Here is a 25716-nt window from a genome sequence, read left to right as displayed (position 1 = left end):
AGATTGCTTCTCATGCTCTCAAATGCTGGAACACAATTCTGTGATTTGTGCCTCAGTCAGGGAACTTCATTAACAAATCTAATCACACATGCAAATTCCTCTATAAAGCTGCTGTGGTACAAGCCCCTTCAAGACAGAAATCTCATTTTGGTAAAGCTGAAGCCCACACTGACTTGGCAGCAGCTTTGCTGCATACAACTGTGTAAAGTTCATGGAAAACACCAGAAAACCTTTTGAACCCGGGCAATTTTGCAGTGCAATAAGAATGTTTTCCAACTGTTAAGTGAGGCAGCTCATTTAGTGAACAAACTCCCAAGAAATCTCAAGTCCTTTTCACTGTAACATGAAAAAACAAAATTGCACTTAAAGCCTGCTACTTACAAGCAACATTTCTGTAAACTTCAACAGTTCTATACTGAATTTTCATAAATAACTACGGGAAAAAAGTCTTTGGCTACAACAGCATCATGTGTATAATTATGAAAATGGTACCATTTTGTCCTGGCAGAAGCCTTCATTTCTTTGCTGCAATATAGAAACTTTGGGAAGACTCATCATGCCTAGAATCCAACACTGATTGCTCATGGGAAGAAGAGAGGAAGAATGGAAGAAACAAGCTGCAACCAGGATCAATGAAAGAAGGAAAGCTCAGGAAGCTGAAGAAATTTACTGCAGAAATGTGTCCTTTACAGGTTAGCCAGAGCAGCCTAACAAGCATGTAACAATTCCAACACATTAAAAGATCAAATTAGGATAAACAAAAAAGAAAGTGAAAACAATTAATTTTGCAACAAAGTTCTTGCTTGTATTTCTTAACAAATCTTAAAAATGAACTATGGGAAACCAAGAACACATGCAGCAGCTTTCAAACAGTCTTAATAGTGCATACATTTTAAGTTCTGTCCACTAAAATGTAAGCAATCGAACTTTACTGCCAAACAAAACAGTCATGCATATGAGTAGATTCAATAATAGAATTACTGGATTAGGAGCCATATTCTGCCACATTTAGCCTTACAACCTCATGGAAACAAGTGGGGGCAACTAAAAAACAACCCACTGCTCACTGCATAAGGATGACATTCTGAGTAGTGCAGCAAGAAAACAAAGAGAAATTTGACAAAAGAAATCAAAATAAAGGGTTTGCCAAATTACAAATGGTCAAAGTATCTTGATACTGAAACGAGAGGGCACACCAGTGGGTGTATGATCTCAACTCATCAGATTTTAAGCAGCAATAAATTAATTGGCAGCATTATGTCTTGATGCATCTAAAAAAAATCAGCCAATAGATGTATTTCTAGCAAAAGTGAAACATAGGTGCTAGAAACACACATATTAAAATAGAACAAAAAAGCAACAACTCCCAAATTAGTACACACACACACACATATATATGCACACTTTTTTAATGAAACCCTGAGCATTTGTGCAACTACAACGGCAAATGAAGAGGAAGCAACAGGAAAACCTAGTCATAGTCTCATAAAGCTTTTAATTCATATCTTAGCTGGGAAGCAACCACAAGAAGACAGAAAACAATCTACAAATATCTGAGAGATGTAAACTAAAAAGAAAGCAGGATTAAGGAATGAGAACAAAAATGAGAGAACACTAAGTCAAAGCAAAATTTTGGTCAAGCATCTAATTATATATGAAGTACTTTCTGAAGATCTTACTGAAAATAGCACCCGTTAAGGCCATGTAAAATTAAATTTAAAAGGGCTCTAAGAGAAATCTCACCTAAGCACCTGCAAAGACAGAAGTTACAAGATTATTTACTCAGTATTTCCAAGTTACCAGCTTCCTAGCATTCTAAATGCAACCTATCCTATTTATATATGAAGCCCCCCAAAAAGAGTTCACAGAAGTGCATACATAAAGGAATTGCTAAGATAAATTCTGGGTTTAACAATTTGGTTTGACTTTAGCAATATGGTTTCAGGACATTTTCTCCATTCATTTGCAAATGTTTCAGGTGATCCTGGATAAGACAACTATAGTGATGCACCAGAACTGGAAAGACTCAAATGTCTCCCAAATTCAATTACATCTTTCCATTAACTGTTTACGTTCAGGATGTTAACAAATGAAGACTGCTTTTCAGAACAATGAACCCAACCTAGTACAACCATGATGTTTTAAGTACATTCATAGATTTTTTTTTTCTACCCTCTCCCTATAAATTGGTTTTATGCTTTTAATAAAGTTATTTCTAACAATTCTGAACCAAATAATTTCATATTCCACCCCAAAACTACCTTTCCCTTTTGGTTTCCCACCCACCAACCTGGCAAAGGCATATAACAGAGATACCAGTTGTGCACTAAGATGTGCAGAATCATCACCAACCACAATATTCATTCTTCCAGCACCACCTTGTTGGAAAGGTTTCAAAGCTTTAAGCAAAAAGAAACTGGGCATGAGAACAAATGGCTCTAGCCAAGCTCTGCTTAGGATCTCTGAGCAGCTTTGAGCTGGATCACCTGGATCCATTGCAGCACATCCCACGGGCAGCTCACCTCGACCTCTAGAGGAACTTCGACCTCGAGGAGCCCCTACCACCGTTCCTCCTCCACGTCCCGTCAACCGCAGGACAGCAGCACTGTTTACAGACATCGAGAAATTTCTCTGCCAAGAAGAAAGAGTCACGGTCAGATTTGACTGGAAAAATCTTCAGAGAGAAACCACAAACAAATACACAAATAAACAACAAAAACTGAATAAATAAAAAAACCCAAACATTTACCATTATCTTAAATTTGGCTTTGTTTTCATTACAAATTCTCTACAATTAATACTAGAAAGGAAAAGGATTCCATGCACACGTGAGCAGCTGAAGCAGTCTATAAAAGGATCTTGGTCAATATTACCATTTCCAAGTTACTTAGCTGAGATTTCTATGCTCTGAAGTAAGCATTTGAACAGCTACTCCTTTTTCAGGTGATGCCAGCACAAAAGTCATTAGAACATCAGCAGTGTTAAACACACATTCTGCTGCAAAAACAGACTGGCATCTGTCTATACCTGACACCAATAATTAATACCAATTCTAAATTTGCTTAAGCAAAGCAGGAACATGTAAAGACCAAGAGAACTTAAATTATATTTACCAATGTCCTTTGTAAAATAAGTATTTTTTTTTCTCTAAATATCACAAAAGTAACATATTTTAGGAAAAACTAAGTGTATTTAGGGCTTCTGAAACTTAGGTGATACTCATTTTCATAAGAAAATAAACACCAGTAAAATTCAACTTTAGCTTAGTATGAAACAACTGCTAAAAGAAAAAGCTATTTCAATAAAGAATAGATAAATATAACCAACTCTGACCCTATTCTCTGAGCACAAATACTTGGAAAACTGGGCCAAAGAATTCAGAAGCATGTACAGAAACATTAACAAATAAACCTGAGCTGACACACTTTCTGAATGCAAGTTTTGAGTAATTAGAATGCAAAGGACTAACAGTTGCTATATCAGGCTTCTTGGAAGGAACTTAGAGCCAGCAAGGTGCTTCAACTCATCTGCATTACTTCGACTTTAAAGGTCTTCAGAGAACAACAAGACAAGTGATTATATACTATTTAAAATCTAAATCACTAACATCAAAGCCAACAGGAGATTTAATACATTACAGAAACATTTCAAAAACTGCTTGATATGTGCTCCCTACAAAAGTAGATCTTCCTTCAAGAGAGAATTGGTAACTAATTAGACTTGAGGGGAAAGAAAAAACGCAGTCATGCATGGCAAAAAAGCAAGGTCAGCCTCCAGTAAATCTGTTTTCTGAACTAGTTCCTAAAGTTTAAAGCAACCACTTCAACTGCAGGTCAAAAGAAACCACCCCCATCTGTCTCTGAGCAAACCACCACCTTTCTGGGTGTGGATACTTCCGCTTTTTTGTGAGGCACTGAACTATTTCACTACAAAAGCATTTAAGTATTTATAAAAATCGTTCCTCATTTTTTTATGCCTTATTCTTCCTGTAAGAACAAAATAATGATGTGATTTTCTTTTCCAACTAATTTTTGACTTGTCTGCCTGAACTCTGAGCAACTTCTCCGTCCCCTCTGTAGAGCCTGCTGCAGTGAAGGCATAGTGGTAACAACCCACATGGTAAGATCACAGTGAGAAGTAAAAAAGCAAAGTCAAAAAAGCAAAAATTGCCCTACTATTGATCAGTGTGCTCCTTCACTGAGCAATGCTGACAATGCACACTGAAAAACAAAGCTGCTGCAGAACAGCTTTAGCAGCAAATGAAATGTCTTAGGAAACAGATGTCAGGAAAATAACCAAGGAGGACACAAAAGCATCACCATTATATTCAGCAAGAGTTTGAGCCTTCCTTACTGTGCAAGCAGGTAAATTAAGACAAATTCTCCCCTAATGCAAATAGGAAAAACAGGAGCAGTGGGAAAGGCAAAGGAACATTTGCTGCACCTTGCCAGTGCTCCTTGGTGGAAAGCCCTTTTAAAGCCATCTGCAGAAACCTTCTCTGCTTCAACAGACACTACCTTGGAAACACATCTTAGACAAATCTATGATTATAAATATATTATATTTCATTACATTAAGTGAATCTGTTGAACTCTAGGTTAGCTCAACAACTTTATCTTCAGAAAAGTAACATTTTACATAAAAAGAACCAGCAATTCCATGCAAAGCATGTTCAGGTCCTGTTAGAGGGAACACTGTAGCCTTAAGTATGCAACTAAATACTACAAGACTAAACACATCGAAATTCAAATTAATATAGCTGACATGATCTGTCATCCATCCCTAGATAATACATCTTTAATGCAGTTTGAGACAAGTTCTTCCCATAGTACACATACAAGTGGAGTGCCATCAGCTGCACAACACAGCAGGAATTGTTCTGAATCTAAGGCCAAAGTAATCCTGACAGGCTCAGCTGCAAAGTACCAGTGCTCTGATCAGCCTCTCCTCTAAGGACTCCCAAAGCCCTGCCCCTCCAGTTCTGAGACAACAATTCTATCCTAAGTATTCATGGAAGGAGTAAAAAGGTATTTTAAACTCTTTTGTCAATCTTAATTGTAAGAATTTTTCTGCACCAGCGCTAGCAGTAAGTCCATTAATATCCACCTCAAGATCACTTCTGAAGATGATTCTTAATGATAAACAATGCTACGTCATGGGGAACAAACACCAGAATTTCTTAACTAAAAAATGCCATTCCCTTGGTACCTCAAATCAATCATGGAGACAGGAAAAAAAGGACATGAAAAACCAGACTGTTCACATCCTCTGGGTCCCCAGAAAGCATTAAAGGAAAAGCTTTCTTAAAAAGGGAATGTGGACCTCTTCTTCCAGATTATGATTTTTGTGGAGATTTTAGAGAATTTTTAAGCTGCTTAAAGGCTCCTGTATGATTACAGGCGAAGAGAAGCAGGGAGAAGCAGTGACACAGCATACACCCACTCTTCAGGAGTTTTCAAGACTGGTGAAACAATGGGCACTGCAGCAGAGGATCACATCTATCCCTGAAGCTCAGCAGCACTTACCATCTCATCTGTACTCCGCACACTTTCATACCATAGCCTTCAACTCACATTATTCCTTGCAGAGTATCTTGACAAACACCACAAGTCAGCATCCCCTTGAACTGTAAGCGGCCCTTAAGTCCTCCCTGAAGGACTCCACTATGCATCAGCAAAAGAATATACTCAAAGACATTTACACAAAGGTTCAACATTTAGGTGTGCTACTGTATGTCTGGCTGACCATTTCTGGGGCTTGCTCCTGAATCCCTTCTCTTCCTACTCAAGAACAGGATCTAAGATAAGACTTCCCATAAAACTTCCCAACTCAATCTCAGTTGCCTTTCAAAACTAATTATGACACGAAGTGCTTACAATGTATCCACATGAACTCAAATCTAACCGCTGATTAAAAACTAAACCATTAGTATCTTGTGTGAAATGACAGCATCCTACAGAGACACAAGAAATATGGACCAACTCTGAAGAGGAAGGAACTCTGGAAGAGATGAAGAGGATATGCCAAAATACCCAGGCACAAAATGAAATGAAAAATTCAAGAACACAACAGCCTGGGGCAGGCAAAGGAAGAAGGATGCTCTGACATCTTAAAAAACTAATTGTAACACTACCCACCCCTGCAAAAATCTAATTACTTAAGCCAGTAAAAATACTCAGCTTCCTATCAGAAAAGAAACAAAACCCAAACCACAGTATTATGAAGTAAGAAATGTGCTAAGAAACATGACAAATTGGAGAACAACTGCGAAATCAAAAGTTCTGACAGCCAGAAAGGGGAAATCAGTTCAAAGTCCAAAGTCAGAGGCACTTATACAGAGAAGATGGGCGGTTTTCTCCATTAGGAATTAAATTTAAAGCAAGAGATTTCAAACTACTCAGATCAGTCATCCCTGAAATGCAATCCTTATGGACCTGTTCTCACTCTCATCTTATCCATCTCTATGTGGTTACATACCTATAGACATCAAAGGAGGAGATAAACAAGCAACTGCTTATATACAGAGCATTTAACAGTACTGCATCTTCTTAATAAGTGTTAACAGTCAAAAAACTTCAGCATTTCTCTAAAGAACACAAAACTGAGGCTACAGAACTTAGCCACTTTCATGACTCTCTTACCAAAGAGAAGGTGGTAAAAAACTGTAGAAAATGTCATTGATCTGAAAATGATGCATACTTAAAAAATAGGTAACACTTTCCAGATGGTGATCCTGGATTTATCAACCTGTCTACCTTCAACAGAATAATGGATAAAAACCATTTTTTCCAATCTAAGACAATAATTGATCATGGACAGTATTTAAACTTCATGCTTTAAACAGCATGCTTTCCTAATTCCTTTCTCTGTGTCCTAGGTTACAATGAAAATGTGTAACCAAAGATATGTATTCTATTACCACCTTCATAAGCTGTTAAAACAGGTGAGGCAGTGTTCTTTATCTCCTCTGTGACTCATCCCTGGTAACTCCCTCTGGGGGACTATCTCCACTAAAGGGCCATCAGGGTCTCCCATACCTTGACCCCCTATGACTCAGAATTACATCATCCCATTGTGAGATGCCCCAGCCACGGGGAGGAACCAAACATTCCTGCCTTTATATAATCTGAGGCTTGGAACACCAGGAGAGCACTACCACTGGATTCTCAGAGGACAAGAGCTCAATAACCACCACTGGACCTCCAGAGAAGAACCAGATCTTTCCACAGGATCACTGCTTTGACAAACCCACATCCACCACTCCAACAGGACTGCAGCCACCATTTAATCAGACTGCTACCACCACCCTGACCAACAGGGTGTCAGGTTGTATCCTGACTCATGTCAGTTTAAGCCAGAATTTCTGTACTATTGCCTTTATTTCAATTTTCCTATTAAACTGTAATTCTGACTTGGAATCTCCTGCTGGTTTGCTTTCTAACTAGTACACTCTGAGACCTACCAATTTCAAATTTCATTGTTTTTCTTAATGGAAGAATACTCTTTATTATGTCTTTACACTAATAAAAATCTAAAAATTTAAAATAAAAAAGATACAAACCTGTTCTTCTTCTGTAAAAGGTACAAGTGCCAGTGGTGGCAGGGGCTCCTCTTGTAAAATAGGCAAAAATTCCTTATCCAGAAGGTCTGAAGGTATCTGTACGAAAGAAAAAGATCATTCTACTACATGCAAGTATTTCCAATTCAGGGATGATACCATACACACTGCTTCACAAAAAATTTTTATTCTTCCAACTCTGTCTCCATCTACCCAGTACTTCCAGTAACTCTTATTGGGGATGGGTATAACTCTGCTGCAAATTTACAACCTTCAGAAAAAAGAGTTCTTATAAACAAGGCATCCAAAGCATCACCCACTCACAAGGCCACAGACATCAGAACTCAAACTTATACACCACTGCAGCTGAAATCTGAATCAAGTGACATTTCATCTGTTAAATTAAAAACTATTGCTTTTAACTTCAACAGATTTTTATAGCCAGATTTTTAATTAACAAAACTGCCACCTACAGCACAGAGGTTGTATTTGATCTGAAGTAAGCAACTCCAATTTATAAACAAACAGAAGAGTAAAAAAAAAAATTCAAACCCAAACCAACAAAAAAAAACACACAAAAAAGCCAAGTACAATGCAACTATATGTAGAGATTAACTAGAGAACACTAATGATATAAACCAAAATAAATTAACATTTTGAATCAGAAGATCCATTAATAGTTGTGACCTTGAGAATGTGGACAAGAACCTTCAATCACATACAGCCAAGTGAGCTCTAATTATGCCAATGGACAACTGCTTCAAAAATATTTAGTTCATAACACTAAAGACATTTTTTCATTTAGATATATGCTAGCAGAAGTCTTCCTGCTTTTAGTCTAGTCTCTCTTTTAATTAGAGATGCAACATCTTAAAAACATTGCTGACACCCACTAGCTGACTTGAACCACTGTCAGGAGTCCTTTCAGTCTTCGTAACTACAATCACTCAACACCCTCGAAACATGCGGACAGCAAAAGAAAGACATACTCTAATCATAATGCCCTTCTGGCAAACACATAAGAAGAAAATATTGTTTTGGATCATTTGTAACAAACAGAGAACTTCCTGTAGCACAGGATATTTGAGGGTTGTTCTGAATCAGCCCCAAGAGCAGAGTCTCAGCATCAACTGACATAACAAACACAAACTGCAAAAAAACAGTGACTTCTGACTGGCTGACCTATTCAAGCATAACAGCAAGATCTAAATCACAGCTTCCTGAAGTAGAACAGGACAATTCTGCATGTTAAAGCAGGGCTTTAAGCTATACCACACTTAACAGACTTAGAAAAATCTTTGACATTCAATGCCCTTAAATCCATTATTTAAGCAACGCAGGGCTCCCAGTATTGTACAAGAATGTCAGCACAGCCAAGACAGGATAGGAACTTGAAGCTGTGGGTGCACATCTCCATTCCAAGCTCAAAGCATAATCTTGACATCATTTCTTGCAGTCCCTCCCTCCCCCAAGGCTAAGCTCTCAGGGGCATTCATACCTCCAAGTCTGCTGCAACAATAAACCAACCACTGCCACCATCTAAAGAAAAACCCAATGTTTACAACTGCAAAATGTTTTAGTAATTTGCCTGAAAGATCTCTGAAATTTTCTATCATCTTTTACATCACTGTAAATCTTTGTTTGAAGTGAAAGCAGAAGGAAGTTCTTGATTTTCTATACTGTTCTTAGGCATTACATGTTATTGTTTCTGTGTCCTGATTCCCAGAGAAGGGAGCTACCTGAGGACTGCTCTCACTGGGCTAGTTACCTGCTAAAGTGAATGGACTAAAGATGGGATAGAGACCTCTTGCTTTTTTCAGATGATCTGCTCATATGATTTATTGCCTTTGTAGCTGAATCAAATAACTATTATGCACTACATTAAATAAAATCCTACTGAGGCAAGCAAATCTGCACAGCTGCAAGGCAACTTTAACCCTCAGTCATCTGTGGCAGTGAGACTGAATATGGCAATCAGGTCTTTTGTTCTCTGGGGTACAGGAAGTTACCCCTAAAATGGAAGAAAAACCAAAAAAGAAACCCCACACATAAACAAAAATGCAAACAAACAAAAACCCCAAAAACATACAGAATCTGGTAAAAGTGCAATCAAACAAGTGCACACATGAAAACCACAATCAGCCCTCTTCAGTCTGGGATTGCAAGGGGTACGTGATCTCTTTGTCCATAACCACAAAATACAAACAACTGTTCCTAATCACAAGACTGTCATTAGGAATACACACACAAGGCCACGTTCCTCTTCCTGCTCACCTTATTATCCTTTAGAAAAAGTGCCAACATTTCTTCTCTCCCATAGCGATAGTCTGCTAGTTTGTACTTCGGCAAAGCCGGAGACAGAGGAGGGGATGTCACACTCCCGCCACTAGACAAAGCTCGCAGCCTAAAAGAAAGCAGAAAAGCAATGAAAACTGAATTGAGAATATCTTCACCTGTGCTACCATCCCTCTGCACATTTACAGATTTGACACAAAATAAATACAATACTGAAAGTAAAGACATTAACAGTTTAACTTCGAAACTCTCAGTGCTTCACTAAGAAGAGTGGAAGAACCTCCCTTGTTTCATCCACAGCCAGGAGAGCAAGAAATAAAAGAATTCCCATGAGCACATCAAGGAATTCAACTTTCCCCAGGAAAACTCTTATGTTGACTATACAGCAAGCCAGCTATACCCCACTAAAGCCTTGCATAAGCTATTCACAGAGGCTGCACACAAATCAGTGGGACATCTTAATGACAACAGCTTCCTTTTGCGAAGAAAAATTCTTACCATGCTAGAGAGAGCAGCAAATATTAAGCTAAGGAAAGAGTTTATTCAGATGTTTCATGAAGTTTAACAGAACAGCACAGTAAATTTTATAACGAAGTTTCTTCTGGTGTCTCTGGAATCCTTCCTTACCACAAATCCCTTTTACACAAGTTAAAATTAATGGCTTTTATTTTTTTAGAGTGCATATAACATCTAACTTAGGATATTAATAAAAGAAAAAAATAAAAGTAAAAAAAAGATATGCACAAAACATAGTGACACTACTTCAGAGAAACTGGAAGCAGCAATCTAATAAATCTACTCTATGGTAACAGATAAATATGCTATTACATTTGTTCTCATCCCGCACAGGTAAGTTACTTGACTTCTTGCAGGTAGCATCTTACTGTTGTACATTATGCCCATTCTGCAGGTGAATTAGTCTCACTCTACACAGCCGCTTCCTCAGCTCCCCAAATACTTGGCATTTTTAAGTTTGAGGAATGTTCTACAAAAGAATATGTGTGTCAAGAAACAAAACCCTGCCTATTTTCTTACATTCTCTTTGATGGGCAACTTAAGACAAGTAGAACAGTAAAAGCTCTTCTCAGCAATCAAAAAATCCTTGGAAGAGAAGTAGCTCTGAACTACAACAGTGATTCAGAGACTACCTTTCATCTAATTATTGAAGCATGCTTCGATTCGTTTTATTGTTCTTCAAACAGAAAAAAAAAATCATTTGCAAGTCAAAAGCTCATCTTATTTTTTTAGTTTGGTGCCACCCCGTGGCAGTTCCTCTACATACCACTTCCAAACAAACTGCCTGCAGAAGAATTATTTAAAGGATTTGATGGCTCAGTGCAATGTTCAACACTAATCAGATCAAACGTGACCCAGAGTTTCACTGTTAAGTGATACAGCAGCTTACATGACAGACATGACTATACCACAACCCAAAAGAAAAATTATGAATCTTAGTTCCTTTATTCCTGTAAAAATACACTAATTCACTGAAGTATAATATATGTTTCCATACATAATCTAATCTGGTTTTTAAACTAACTGGCGATCACTACAACAGTCCCCTCACTGTGACACAGTAATTAAGTTACTGTTGAAATATATGGTTTTTTTAGAATTGTCTTCCCCCTCCTCTTTTTTTTTAATATAACTTTGGCTTCCATCCATCAAGAATCTAATCATGTCTGTTTCTTACACTGAAGAGCACTCCAGCACAAGATATCTGCCTGGTGGGTATATTTATAGATATTGATAAATTCATTCTTTAACCTTCTTTCATTCTAACAAAATAGACTGAGCTCTCATTGTTTCACAGGCTGCAAATCATGTCTTCTTCACTGAATCCTCTCCAATTTCTGTGTATTGTGTATAGAAATGTGTCAGCAAAAGTGAATGTATTCAAGTAACAATTCTATCACATGCTATGCAGCAACTGTATTTCCTATAACCACTCTGCATTCCCGTTCACACACTTGGACATCACCCTTCAGAAACCACACCATTCACAATTCTTGTTTGTAACTGAAATCACCAATACTCTTAACAAGAAATTGGAACAAATACTGAATAATCACACCTGTGCAATTGCTTGCTCAAAAGTCAGGACAATGCATGTCAGACAAGCTGTAAAACTAACAGCTGACAAAATTATATGACAGCGTGGATTCCCTTGAATACAGTAGCTCTCTTTTCCTGACAGTTTTCAATACAAATGTGCAGGACACTGACACAAAACTCACACTTTTGCCATATTCCATACAGGGATTAGGTTTTTTAAAACTGGGAAAAGAAAAAGCTTGCTTAGCTATAGATTTAAGTATAGTGAGGAGAGTTTAAGAACTTCCTTATTAACATGCATCACAGAGAAAGACCGAACAAACACATCTTCAATTATTCTGTGCATACCTCTGAGATCATAAACATTATTCCTCCTTCAACTGCTTGGCAGCAAGGTAAATATTATGCATTAACATAACAAAAAACCTAACTCAACTCATACACAATGCCAATTCACAAAATGAAGACTGATTTTATAATATTGCTGTAGATCACAGGCCAGGAACTGAGGTGAAACAGGATGAAACAACTAAGGTATTGTATCCCATTCACTCCCATTATCAATTCTGCTCCAAAGGGAAAAAAAAATCCTTTTAGACAAGTTCTGGAGTGTGACAAAACAGACACAACTTACCATTCAGGCCCAAAGTTAAGTGTCTGAGTTTCTGCTGCCATTTTTTCCTGTTCTATTCCTCTTTTTTAAAAAGTGTGAACCTGAAAAATAAAAATATTTATTATGAAGACAGTGGGATTGATACAGCCCTTCACAGATTAATTCAAAATACAAAAGCACACCTGGGCATGCAAAGAAGTGAAAAAATTGACTACAGTGAATTTTTTTTTTTTTAAGGAATCCACTTCAGCTTTCCAACACAGACTGATTTAGTAATACAGGAGCAACTGCATCAAGATTTCTTCCCTAAATCCCTCTTTTAACAGCTCAAACAGGACACTGGATTAGGGTGTCTGAGGAAACAATTTGTACAAACACGGAGAACTTGATGCATAATCCTCTTCTCCAAGAACAGTAATGCTTAATTAACAGAATTGCCACTTCCTGACAATTACAAGAGGATAAAAACCCCACTAGAATTACAGCAAGACAGATTTGCCAGCTGAGTGGCAGAGTATTCAAGAATTTTCCACTGCTCATTCTTGAAAAATAAGCCTTCTAAAGATTGAGTACATCCAATGCTACCACATACTCCAAAATTCTGCAGGCAAATGACAGTATTTCTTTCATTCTCGGATTTGTTAAGCAAAAGAAATGCATAACTTCAGACTTCAGCTGATTTCATTGATATTAGCCAAGGCAGGCCTGCAGACACTAGCAAAGCTCAAGTCAAGTTCCTACATATCCAGAGTGTATGGATAAGAGCAGATGAAGCCATACAGGAGGGAAAGAACAAGACTAAGGTAAGGTAACTTTTCCCTAACAGAACCAAGTCCAGTCCAGGCAGCTCTGGAGAAGTGCCCTTTCATGCAATAAACACAGCTCCCCTTTCCTTCCAGCAGCAGCCAAATCCAAATCTGCAGAGGAAGATAGTTTTGGTTTTTTAAAAACCAAACACACTGTAGGTAAAGCCCAAGAAAAAGTAGAATTTGAAGCATCATCTTCAGACACTGGTTGACTTCAAGAACCCATAACGTCAGGGAGGGAACTTTGCTCTATCAGAACCACATCCCTCAGCAGATCCAGGAACTAAATAAGGAACTTCATGAGCTTATCTACACTTCGCATGAAAAAGTGATGAAAAAGAAAAACAAAATCCAGGGACATAGAGGCAGAAAGGGCATTAGTTACTAAAAAAAAAACCAAGACAAAACTAAACAAATGAAGCTTTTTTTTCTTATATCTATTCCACAGAAGTAATAATATTAAAGAAAATAAATCAAGACTCTCAAAGCAAGAAAATTGCAAAACATGCTAAAACTAAATATGCTAAAATTGCTTGAGCAGATTTTATCCAAATACTTTGGGCATAAGATTACAAATGCTTATAAAACTCCCTGTAGTCTAAACCCACCAACTAATGTCTGGTTTATGTATTTTATGCTGTATCTGTACAGCATAAGATAACATGCTGTATCTTCTTTACCCCATACACTAAGTAATTTATATACAAATCTTAATGTTTTTATTTTCACAATAATTATAGACAATTAAAAGGAATTACCCCTACTACCTGCACCAAAAACTAATACAAACATACCCAGATATTTTCACAGGCCTAGTCTGAGATGACTTTGGTCTGATCTGAGTTGCCTTTTTGAAGCAGCTGACAGCTCATTAAACATTCAAGCTGTATCCATTCACCATCCTGCAAATCAAAATATAAGGTGAGGTACCCAAAGACACCATGCAGCAGCCACAAGAGAAAATACTGTGGGGCAATTCAAGTAAACCATCATGCACACTTGGGCAGAAACAAGCCTCTAACACAATTCCTAGTAGCATTAATTGGATGGCTGTCCCTCCACTTCCTGCAATGCCTGTAATCCTTCTGCTGGGCTGGCATGGGGTGGAGAGTTTTCAGATCAATCCATGCGCATCACCAGAGAAGCTGGGATCTTTAACTCCTAACATCAAAGCTAGTCTAGTATCAGTAATACCAAAAAGGCTGGCACTCAGGGTTAAACAACAAAAACACAGCTGAAAAGCATCAGATACAAGGACAAAGCACTACAATCCAGTTAGGATCAAGCTATTCACTGGTTCTGGACCCACTCAGCCCCACTCTTCGGCCTCTACATTATCTTCCCAAAAAACTGAGGATGCTGTGTCATGTTTCTCTACTAGACTTCTTAGCAGTTTAGCACCTACAAGAATGCTAGTCTCATCCCAATGAGGTGCTGAAAGGCTTTCCATATCCCTCATTTTGGCCGTCTCACTTTGTACACTCTTCCTCTTCTGTACTACATTCAAGTAAGTTACTCCATCCCTAAAAGTTCTGACTGTATGAATTTTGAACTGAAAACAAGACTACTGTAAGTGAATGAAATTGTACTGAATACATCCCCTTCAAAACAGAATACAAGAGACATGCAGGTGATCTGAATAGGTGTGACAGGTGAACTGAATAGACAACATTACCCACAAATAAAACACACATGAAAAAGAAAATACAGGCAAGGCTGGGAGAAAAATGTTGGACAAGAGACACCCTGGAAATGGGCAATGATTTGGGAGGAGGAGGGCAAAGAACAGGGAAAAGGCTCGGGAAAGCTAAGACAGCAAGTGCATCAGAGGAAAACACTAAAGCCACGTCAGAGCAGATGAAACAAAGGGAGTGGACACCCTGTGCTGCTTCTGCTGGCTCTCAAAGTGGCAGCCAAAAGGAGAGACCATGGAAGCCAACCTGAGAGGAGCCTCTGACAGTGACTGCACACCACACCTGGCTCGTGTGCAGGAGAAGCTGCACTAACTGGAAAGGCAAGTTGGAGTGGACAAGGCAGCACTCGCATCACAGGAGGCAAAAGTCAGGGTGGAGCAAGAAAAAGGATGAGGAATTCAGAGATGGGAATGAATGATCAGGTCACAAACCTCACGCCTTTTGCTTAGCAAAATGGTTAATTTATCACATCTTTATTATCTAGATCACTTTCTTGGGTCTTAAAATTCAATATTAATAACAGAAATGTTGATTTTGGTCTTTATTAAAATGCTGCTTCCTTATTAATCAAGGATGGCAAATTACAAAAATAACATACACCTAATATTTCCTCCTTGATATAATTTGATGAGGGAAAAGCCCCTTTCTGAACAGCTAGCTCTGTGAGATGAGGTCTTCTACAAATCAAAGGCTATTGATCAAGCAATCTCCACAATACAGATATTACATGGGCAGAGAGCACACGGGCAGCCTCAAGCTGAAGTGAGAAACTGAGGCACTATTTTGACTAACGGCAAGTTAACACCACTGCTTGGCTAAGGCAAAAAGTTTTCTTCAAATAAGGTCAATACTTGATCAAGGTGCCAGTGCAACCCTACAAACAGCTGAGATTTTCCTGCATACTTATAGTGAAAAACAGAATTGCCTTTTAAACTGGAATTGAGACCCCATTTTCCTGAGGTGACAGCCACAACCAGCCACCAACGGGCCATCAGCACAGAGGAGTGAAAAGAGAAGAAATCACAGCAACCCCACCAACAACCTGCAGGCTGGCAAGAGGGGAAAAAAATCCCTAATTTGTCAGCTGTTTAATACTCTGAAAGTCAGAAGTCCACCCTCTGAACAGACACAAATTGTAATCTAATAACATGAAGCCTTTAAGTGGCTTTCACTCACAATTAACAGGTAATATACGTGCAGAAGCTGCCATCAGCAACACTCATTTCACTGGTTCACTTTAGGAACAATAGTTATTTTACCAAGCTTACAGTTTGTTAAATTATTTTCAAGCTCACTATTTAGTATCTTACAAATGTATTAAAGCTCTCAAACATCTGCTACAGACACAAGCCAGAACTTGATTCTACTAGCTAGATTTATGTGTTAAAATGCATAAGATGTTTCAGTTGAAGGTCTACAATTACTGTAGCCCATTTCACCCATAAGCTCTGGTATCTTATTTAAAACATACAGCTAGCTAATAAATATCTAGCCAAAAAGCTGTTTTCAGAGATTTGAAAGATCAAAACTACCATTTTTCCATACTTTGCTCAGCCTCATATAATTGCCATTAAGGTTCATTCGCTACTGATGGGCACCTGCATTAAGATTTTCAGGCAATGTTAAATTCCTACATTTCCATTACAGAATTCTCTCAGCTAGCAGCACATGACTATCTGTCTCATCAAGATGTTCTGCTGTTTTGGGTAGAGACTACCAAGAGAGAGGTTCTTGGCATTCCAAGTTAAGGCTAGGCAATGGCTGCATTCAGGTCTGACCATCTAATCTTTTCTGCAGACAAAAAAAAATTAAAGATTTGTACTGTCATTGCAATTTATAGCTCTGGGACCACTGCTTGCTTAGGTTTTTAATTAACTTTGGAAACCTAAACCTTGAAAAAAAATATACCACTGATCCTTCCAATACACAGCTATTTTATTTTTAAATGGTCTGCCCTTTGATCAGAGATGTTTAGGAAGAAAATATCCTTTCCTTTCAAGGTAGTTCTGTTATTACTGCAGGTCTGAAAGAGTCTTTTAAACCGAGAAACCAGATGAAAATGTGAGTACCAAAGACCACAACAGAAATCAACATGAGCAGACTTAAGTGCAAGGAAATGGGTTGTCCTTAAATAAATGTGGAGAAGGCATTTAACAGCAGTGTTTCACCATTCAACAGCAACATTACATCAAGACAAGAAAACTTGACCTTCCACAAGCAAGAAAACATTCCACAGGCAACTACTAGAGCTAGCTAATGCCAGTGTCAGTAACTGTGTTTTTTAAAAAATTAACAGGTTGACTGAAAAATTAACACTGATTTTCTCTAATTCTTGAAATATTAAGGATGATCCACAACGGTATGCAAGCCACCTCTGAAGTACAATGGTAAACAGGATGACTCAGGTGGCTACACAACCTGTTTGATATTAATCACTGGCTAAAGCAGACAACACTGATTAAAGGACACTGACATAATTAAGACCAGGCAACATAAATTTATGGAAGACATGCAATCAAAATATACTTTTGTAAGAGTAGAAATGTCATTGCTTGAGCAAGCAGATAAAATTTAACTTCTGCAGGACATTTCAATTCAACAGAATGTTAAAAAGGATAAAACCATTTAGAACCACACAAAAAGTCTCAAATCATCCTAAGTTTTCCTCTCTTCTAAAGAATCTTCAACAACCCAGCTCAGACAAATAAAAATTCTCAAAATCGAGTAAAACGTAAGAAGCTATCTTCTACAGAGTCTGTAACACTAACCATAAAACTTCCAAAACCTAAGGATGACAAACATGGATATGGCAAATAATGGAAATGACACATCAACAGTACCACCATGAATTATTCAATGACTCAGTCCAGTACAGCAGGTTGCACTCAATAAGGCGAAGTCAAGAGACTCACAAGCAGAAAACACAGGTGATATATAAGAAATGCAAGACTGTTCTGGAAAAACACAGTCCTGAAACCATGCTGAGATTTATTATATTAATCAACTGAAAAAGAATATATGATACAACATTGACGAGAAGAGCTAACAAAAAACACTTAACCCAGGAAAACAAAAATGCAGAGTAAATATACACCAAAATTTCACCACTAAAGGGATACGGTGTCCTTTCTGTTCCAAGAGGCAAAAGAGCTGAAAAATCAGGTGTTCAAAAATTGATAGAATCTGACAGATATGCCCTACAGTGAGAAGAAAAAACACCAACATGCTAAAGCTCTATTTACTGAGCTTTGAGAAAAAATTAAGTTTCTTAGTCTGTAAACAGTCACTCAGGTAAAAACATCAGAAGACCCAAGTTTATTCAGTGAAGGGACTGAAGCAAGACATTCGGAGATAATCAACAAAGTTACCTGGTTTTAGATCAATGTGAAAATATTTTCTAGTAAGTATTTTCTAGTTTAAACAGAAAATTAATCAGAGGGAAAAAAATCTATTAGTCACATTATACAAGATGCCAGACAAGTCACAGGAGTCCCTTCTGGCTTACCAAACCTGATTCCTGATAAAGGCGTGAATTTTCCAAGGCCTATCTACCCACACACCAGAAAGCTTTTCCTAAGGGAGCAACGTCCAAACCATCCACTTCTCCAGAAACTAAGCCTCTATTATTACACTTACATTTCCAGATCTCTTGAAGTCTTATAACCTCCCTGTCTCAAACCCTTGCCAAAGTATTTCAATCTCTTGGCAGTTTCTGATCAGAAATTGTCCATGACTACCTCAAATGGCACTTTCAAAATGGCACTCCCCTGCTCACTGCACATGTGCACCTAAAGCTTTATGGAGCACCTCAGCTTGCAACATGCTGCACCCTGGTCAAGAAGGACAAATACAAGTAGCCCTTCAAGGACAGAACTGACACAAGAGACTAACAAGACCTACACACCTAATAACCAAATCCAAGAAAAATTTAGAACATTAAGTAACACAACTCAAGATGTTCTCCTCCTTTCCTACCTACTACTGTCAACTTGGTGGTTGGATGTGGGCTGAAGAGCTTTCCACTTCTTGCTTCACCTGCACACAGCCAAATGTCATCGCTTTTCCCACTTCCCCCACCAGAACACAGCATGACCTCCACCTTTATTACCAGCCAAAGGCAGACGCCAGCGATTAAGCTCCAAGCAGAGTCAGGGAACCACACCCTTGGCCTTGCCACTGGCTGAAACACAAATGCTTCTCATTCCAAATCCTATCTCAAAATCCTGCCAGAGATCACTTTCCAGCTAAAAAAAAAAACCAAAAAAAAAACCAAAACATTTTCACATCTGTCTACCTTGTACATGGAAAACTTGCTGGTAGGTAACTGTTTCATCTGTGCCCTTCCACAAGGCATTACACATCAAGATGCCAAGTCTGTCTAGCTGCTCCCCAGCAGGGCCAGAAGCCAGACTGTGAACAACGAAAACCCCACTGCACCACCTCTCTCCCACTCACCACACACATTATAGCCCATACATATTTTCAAAGTGGAAATTACTTTCAGACTATATTCACTGACAACAATCACTGAATTAAAAGATCTGGGTTGCTGAGAGGGTTCAGGGGTCCGTTTTTAACATGTCATTTAAATAATTTAACCAGCTTCTTTGGGCTTGGATATTCTCTCCCTCCTCTCCCACCCTGTTCCTTAAAAGTTTCCTGCTCATGCAGTTCTGACACATCCTATACTTCAGGAAACAAACACTCAACAGTGAGTGTTTAATAAAATATTCTAACAGAGAGAATCAGCACGTCTAACAGACTGCATACTACATATGAACTACGATACTTTCAAATAGCATATCCATTTTTGCAGAATTTGCTAAAAAAATTACTTATTTTGATCTAAGAACTGTATCTTTGTAAATTGACTTGTGCTGTTAGCCTGATCCTGGCCTTAGTACTCTTAAAACTTAGTGTTACAGAGAAAAACACATGTGCAGATGATTCAGCATTAACTAAGCCTACCATAAAAGCTTCCACTGGTTTTAATGGTGGTTGAATGGGGCATCTGATTTATTAAGTCAAGTTATGAAATGTTTTTACATAAAAACCTTGCCATATGCTATTCCATGATCAGCCTCACTCACTTTCTGTCACACAGTCTAACACTGACGTCAGCCCTGCTTTGTGCAGGAGGCTGGAGCAGACAACCACCGAAGGCTCTTCCAACTAAATCATCCTCAGATTCTAACATACGTGGCTCAAAAAAATCAGTTTATAAACCCATTATTTGCCAGCCAAACCAACTCTTTGCCACACGACATTCTGACTCTAAGGCTGAAGGCACATAAATTCAGCTCTTCAGCTATCTATCGTCACAAAACTTCACCCAAAGTCATCTCCGCAGTGTCCAGAGAGTATCTCTTCCTTGTTTCTTCCAGTCTGAACGGACACACCACCACACATGGATCCCACCTGCTTTCACCCACACTGATCTACCCACGGACATCTACAGCCTCCGAGTCTCCCAGTCACACAAGCCAGCACCTTTATCAAAAAACATAATAACAGAATGCAATTTACATTTACTGTCAGGAAGAGAAGGAACATAAAAGAAACTGTTTCATTGTAACCAGAACTGGAAACAGGTATTTCTCAACTGAATAAAAAGGACAAAATTTCAAGTAACAAAACAGTTCACAAACTGCAGTGCATCATGCTTACTTTCACTGGAATAATAACTATTTAACAGAACAAAAATATCTTTATAACCAGTTTTTGTAACTGTATATGTAAGCTTGTTTATCTGTTTATAATGACAAACTACATATACAAGCAGACCTACTAAAACCATCAAGTTAGTGTTCTTTATTTCCCTCAATTTTTTTAAACATATGGCCAAAGAGAGAATTATGATAATGCACTGTTTTACTAACTAACTGAGATGATCAAAAATTAGTAAGTGATCCAAAAAGCAGTCAACAACACAGTACTTTAAAACAATTCTATATATCCATCAAAATTTTTCACTGACCTACACACTCTACAACCTCTACACAGCTCATGGGATTCCTTCTGCTTTTCTCTATAATCCTGAGGTCTACATATCCAGCTTCTATATAGTACAAGCTTTAAGGATTACAGGAGAGACTCACTCCTGAAAAAACACACTTTGATTTCATGCTTGGGAAAAAACTCAGATGCATCAAAATAATTCTATGCATCCTTCCCATTAAAAAAAGAAGAGAGGCAAAGAAAAATTTAAATGGCAGCCTAGTTTCCCATGCAGGCATCAAGCCATCTCTACAGTGTCTAAATTCAAGGAATGCTTAATCACCTTTAGAGGAAATGGAATGAAAGCCCTCCCTCTGCAAAAAAAAGAGAAGTGGACACGTTTTGTAATCAACACAGTGGCAATCTCAGCTCCTCACAAAGCAATGCAAAGACCTCAGCCTGCGACAATCTCCAGCTGCCATCTGAGCTAAACAGAAAAAATAATGGTATTAAACATCCCCATGATGAACTGGTTATATATATCCACACACATATTACCACCAACCACAAGAGGGCCAGTGCTGCACAGACCTTGTCACTTAAAGCACTTCATTCTTAGGTCTACCCATAACTTAGGCACACCTTGAGCAAACTTGCTACGTTTTCTCACTTCTGGTGATTTTCAAGCCAGATCCTTTATGCAAACAAAAAAAAATCTTCTGGATTTGAGAGCAAGAGATACAAGGAGAGGCTAAGCTGGGTGGGTAACTGACTTTGTTTCCAAAAGAGCAAACACTATCCCCCTGCAGCGTTTCACACACCTTGCATTTCAAATGTCACTCTATGAATTAAAATAAATTGATGAGAAAACCACACAAAGCAAGAGTCCCTTTCAAGGCAAATGCTTCCTCAGTAAACAAAGAAAAAGGTTTCTCCTCACCAAAGCATCCAATGGCTCTCTAGGAAGCTCTGAAGGGAGAAGGCTCCCTTGCTCTGCCCCATGGCTCTATCTATAATCATGAATTATATATAGTTTATCTCCACTAATCTTTGAGCAGAAGCACTGAAGTAGAAAAAAAGAAAAACTAAGAAAAAGTGCTAGGAAATGCTAGATTTTTATTTTCTAAATCAGACTATGAGAGAACTTAATACTGTACTTTAAAGAGTCCTAAGGAAGAACTTTAAAGACCTCAATGAAAGAATAATAAACATATATAGGGCAGTTACTTGAACTTGAAAGACCAGACAAAAGTTGGCAAAATGAAATTTCACATTCTTAGTAATTCAAATAAATAAATTAACAGAGAGGCCAAAGGGGAAGGCACAGATCATAGTACCCAGCTCATCTTCATCAGTTACTATAAACCAGTGTTTTCCCTTCCAGGTTTAAGCAGAAAGATCTTTCAGCATAGAGATGTACCAGCAAAGCCTTCAGCCACTCAGCTGTCCCAACAATTTATTCCATGGGACTCTGACATCTAAGGTTTTTACTTTAATGAAGTACCTATAGATCTTAAACTTCTGATTTTTTTTCTTACATTCAGGTATGAGGAACTCCAGTTTGTGACAGAACTTCATTGAGACAACTGGCCTTGGCAGAGAGATACAGCGGTGCTTAGTCTCAATTCCTTAAAAAAACCCAAAACCTACTTCACATTTCCTTTTTACACAGGTTTTTTTCCTCAACTGAGGAGTGAAACAGTAAGGAAAAAATTAATTACAAAGCCCTCAACTGTCAATTTAAAGCCTTTTTTTTTTTTACTTACATAATCATAGGGATCACAGTTTTAGCTTGCCGTATGTTTTAGAAACACAAGCAAAAATGCAAACAGGAGCACCTGAGGATATTTTACAATCCTCAAGGTCAACACCTGTAACAAAAGTTAGAGTCCAAGTTTTCACTGTGGTATCAAATTTTTTTTAAGCACCCTGTGAAACAAATCATTGCTGCTCCAAAACCACATTACATTTTAGTTCTATGCTCCTGCTTAAAAACACAGGCTCAAGAAACCATTCAGAAAAAGGCCCCATAAGAAATACAGTGACCAGGTGTCCCCGGGCACATTCCTGTACCCAGGGGCTGGGAGAGCCTGAGAAGCTCTTAAAACCATTCAACTCCAGTATTTTACCCACAATATTGTCAGATACTGAAGCAGTTTATCAAAGTCTCACATAAAAGGTGACATCCAACTTCCAGGGCTAAAATTCTGCTTTCTCTATAATCCAGCAGACTATTAGACAGAAACTTTATTTTTTTTAATCACACATTCATTCAGAAATTAACACCAACACACAACCACTGACATCAACTGACTTGTGGAACTACATGAACCTGGGGAGCAAAGCAGGTGCACAAGGGGCCATGGACACTCATCATTTCTGCTGGCACCCCCAGGATTAATTAGGTCACACATTTTCACACCAGCATCACCTAACTGCTCAAAGGAGACCTATCCAAATGCATGGCAAGAAAACCAACACCTCATATTATCTACTGCAGTCACCACCTAATAACAAAACTTAAAAATACCAAAACCAAAGCTTTTGCTGGTGACAACTGCAAGCAATTTTGTTTACAAAGGTTTCCAATTATCACACTGTGTATCAACCAAATGCTCCATTCACAGAACAGCAAATTAATTTTTGTTTATTAGAGAGTTTCTTAAGAACAAAAGCAACCAGCAGAGTCATAAGAAAAAAAATTCACACGTACTTTCCAGGAACTTGCCCAAGTCAGCTCCTGAAGCAAGAAAATAAAATGTGCAGCAAGAAGTTAGAGGAATATAATCAGAATTCAAAAGTCCTTTCCCCGCCCACCCAAACAAACAGATATTCAAGAATTACAGTAAAAGCGGCACACCACGAACGTTGAACTGAATGTTACTGAGGAAAACGTGGATTTTTATTCCAGAAGCACTACTTGGCAATACCTCCTTCTGGCCTACACCTTGTCCCAATTCAAAGTGCAATCACAGAGAACTGAAAGAGCCGTAAGTGCTCTGTTGACACTGAAACTACTTGTCTTGGATCAATACCAAACGTACACAATTCTGATCGATGCTTTCTTCAGCCTGCCAAGGCTTCTCCAGTCAAACACTGCCGGTCACCGCTGCTCCCAACACCCTGCAGCCTGCGCGGGGAAGGCTCGGAGCTCCCTCCTTCCTCGGCCAGGGTAACCCGACAGGGCCGGGCGTGCTCGGAGCGGGGCTCACCGCGGCGCTCCCGCTGGGCTGGGAGGGGACGAGCGAGTTCACAAGGGTCAGTGCGAGGGGAGACGGCCCCGGAGGGCGGTGAGGAGCGGCGGGCGCCCCGCCGCCGCCTGACAAGCACCAAGGACCCGCATGGAGAGCTCAAGGCCCGCTCGCCCCAGCTCCAACGACCCCTGCAGAGGCCCATGGCGAGCGCAGGGGGGCCCTCCAGGCGCACCCCCCACCCCCCTGGGCGGCCTCGCCTCCCGGTTAGGCCGCGGGGCGGCTGAGTGCTGCGGCAGCCGAGGCGGACGGGAGCCGCCGGCAGGGCCGGTGGTCGGACGGGGGGGCGGCCGGGGCAGCGGCGGGGCCGGGCGGCGGCGGGACGGCGTTACCTGCGCTCCCGGGCGGAGAGTCCCTCACAGCCGCGGCGGCTCCTCAACCCAACAACACAAGATGGCGGGTGCGCCGCCACGCAGCGTCACGTGAGGGTGAGGCCACGCCCCCAGGCTCCGCCGCGGGACCCGGATGAAGCAGCGGCGCTTCCCGCCCACCCGCCGTGTGACGTCATCTCGGAGGGGCGGGCCTCCAGCGCCCCCTGCCGGACGAGCGAGCCCGCCGCAGCGCCACCCCCCCTTCCCCTCAGAGCCCTGAGGGGAGATGGAGATGGAGAGATGGCAGGACGGGGGGGTCCCCGCGCCTCCCGCCCTGCCCGAACCCCCCGGTAATCAAATCACTGCGTCAGTTCCCCTTGCACTCGGCACTGGTAAGGCCACACCTTGAGTCCTGTGTCCAGTTTTGGGGCTCTCAATTCGAGAAGGATATTAAGGGGCTGGAGCATGCCCAGAGAAGGGAACGGAGCTGGGGAAGGGTCAGCAGTCTGACGAGGAGCAGCTGAAGGAGCTGGGGGCGGGGCTCAGCCTGGAGAAAAGGAGGCTCAGGGGGTCCTTCCTGCTCTCCACAACTCCCTGTGACAGGAGGATGCAGCCGGGGGCGTGGGCTCTACTCCCAAGGAACAGGACAGAACATGGCCTTAAGCTGCAGCAGGTGAAGTTTAGGTTGGACACTAGGAAGAAATTCTTCACAGAAAAGGTGATTAGACATTAGAAGGGGCTGTTAAGGGGGGTCGTGGAGTCAGTGTTTCAGGAGGTGCTCAAGGAACGCCTGGATGTGGCACTCAGTGCCCTGGTCTGGTTGAGAAGGTTGGGATGAGTCACAGGTTGGACTCGATCTCAGAGCTCTTTTTCAGCCTGAATGATTCTGGGATTCTGCCACCCTCTCGCCACTGTCTCACGCACAGGCGGCCTCAGCAGCGCACTGTGGCTCCCAGCCTTATCTGTTTCTTCTGTGTGGTTCCATGAGGAAATTCAGCTTTATCAGTAGCCACAATAATCTCTGTGAGAAGCCACAGTGTGTGACCACTCACAGTGCCCAGGCACCGTGAGCTGGACCTGCTCTTGCCCGGGCACTGGAGGAGCCCTGAGGACACTTTGCCGTGGGAGTCACATGGGGAGACAGCGGCAGCTGCTGCTGCTGCTGACAGAGATAGGGCATTAGATGATACATATTT

The 25716-nt window shown here is 40.0% G+C and overlaps 1 protein-coding gene across 8 annotated transcripts in view; it reads right to left on the bottom strand.

Moving 5' to 3' along the window:
- The window catches only part of GIGYF2 (GRB10 interacting GYF protein 2), a 75674-nt gene extending 50997 nt beyond the window's left edge, over positions 1-24677 (bottom strand). For 5 of the 8 annotated variants that reach the window (XM_041467533.1, XM_041467541.1, XM_041467537.1 and 2 more), the window contains exons 1-5: positions 24003-24499; positions 12543-12622; positions 9833-9962; positions 7562-7657; positions 2523-2631 (exon numbers count right to left, since the gene is read on the bottom strand). In XM_041467533.1, coding sequence (XP_041323467.1) covers positions 2523-2631; positions 7562-7657; positions 9833-9962; positions 12543-12583 — 376 coding nt within the window. In that variant the 5' untranslated portion in view covers positions 12584-12622; positions 24003-24499. Of the gene's footprint in view, positions 1-2522; positions 2632-7561; positions 7658-9832; positions 9963-12542; positions 12623-23671; positions 23699-24002; positions 24500-24541 lie in introns of those variants that run through there. The other 3 variants (XM_041467535.1, XM_041467536.1, XM_041467534.1) reach the window with 3 other exon arrangements.
- Between the last annotated feature and the right edge of the window lie 1039 nt (positions 24678-25716).

Source organism: Pyrgilauda ruficollis, unplaced genomic scaffold, assembly GCF_017590135.1.
Source record: "Pyrgilauda ruficollis isolate IOZ18807 unplaced genomic scaffold, ASM1759013v1 scaffold209, whole genome shotgun sequence".
In the NCBI taxonomy this organism is placed as follows: domain Eukaryota; kingdom Metazoa; phylum Chordata; class Aves; order Passeriformes; family Passeridae; genus Pyrgilauda; species Pyrgilauda ruficollis.
The sequence above is the reverse complement of the archived record's forward strand: the minus strand, read 5'-3'. Positions and strand labels throughout refer to the sequence as shown.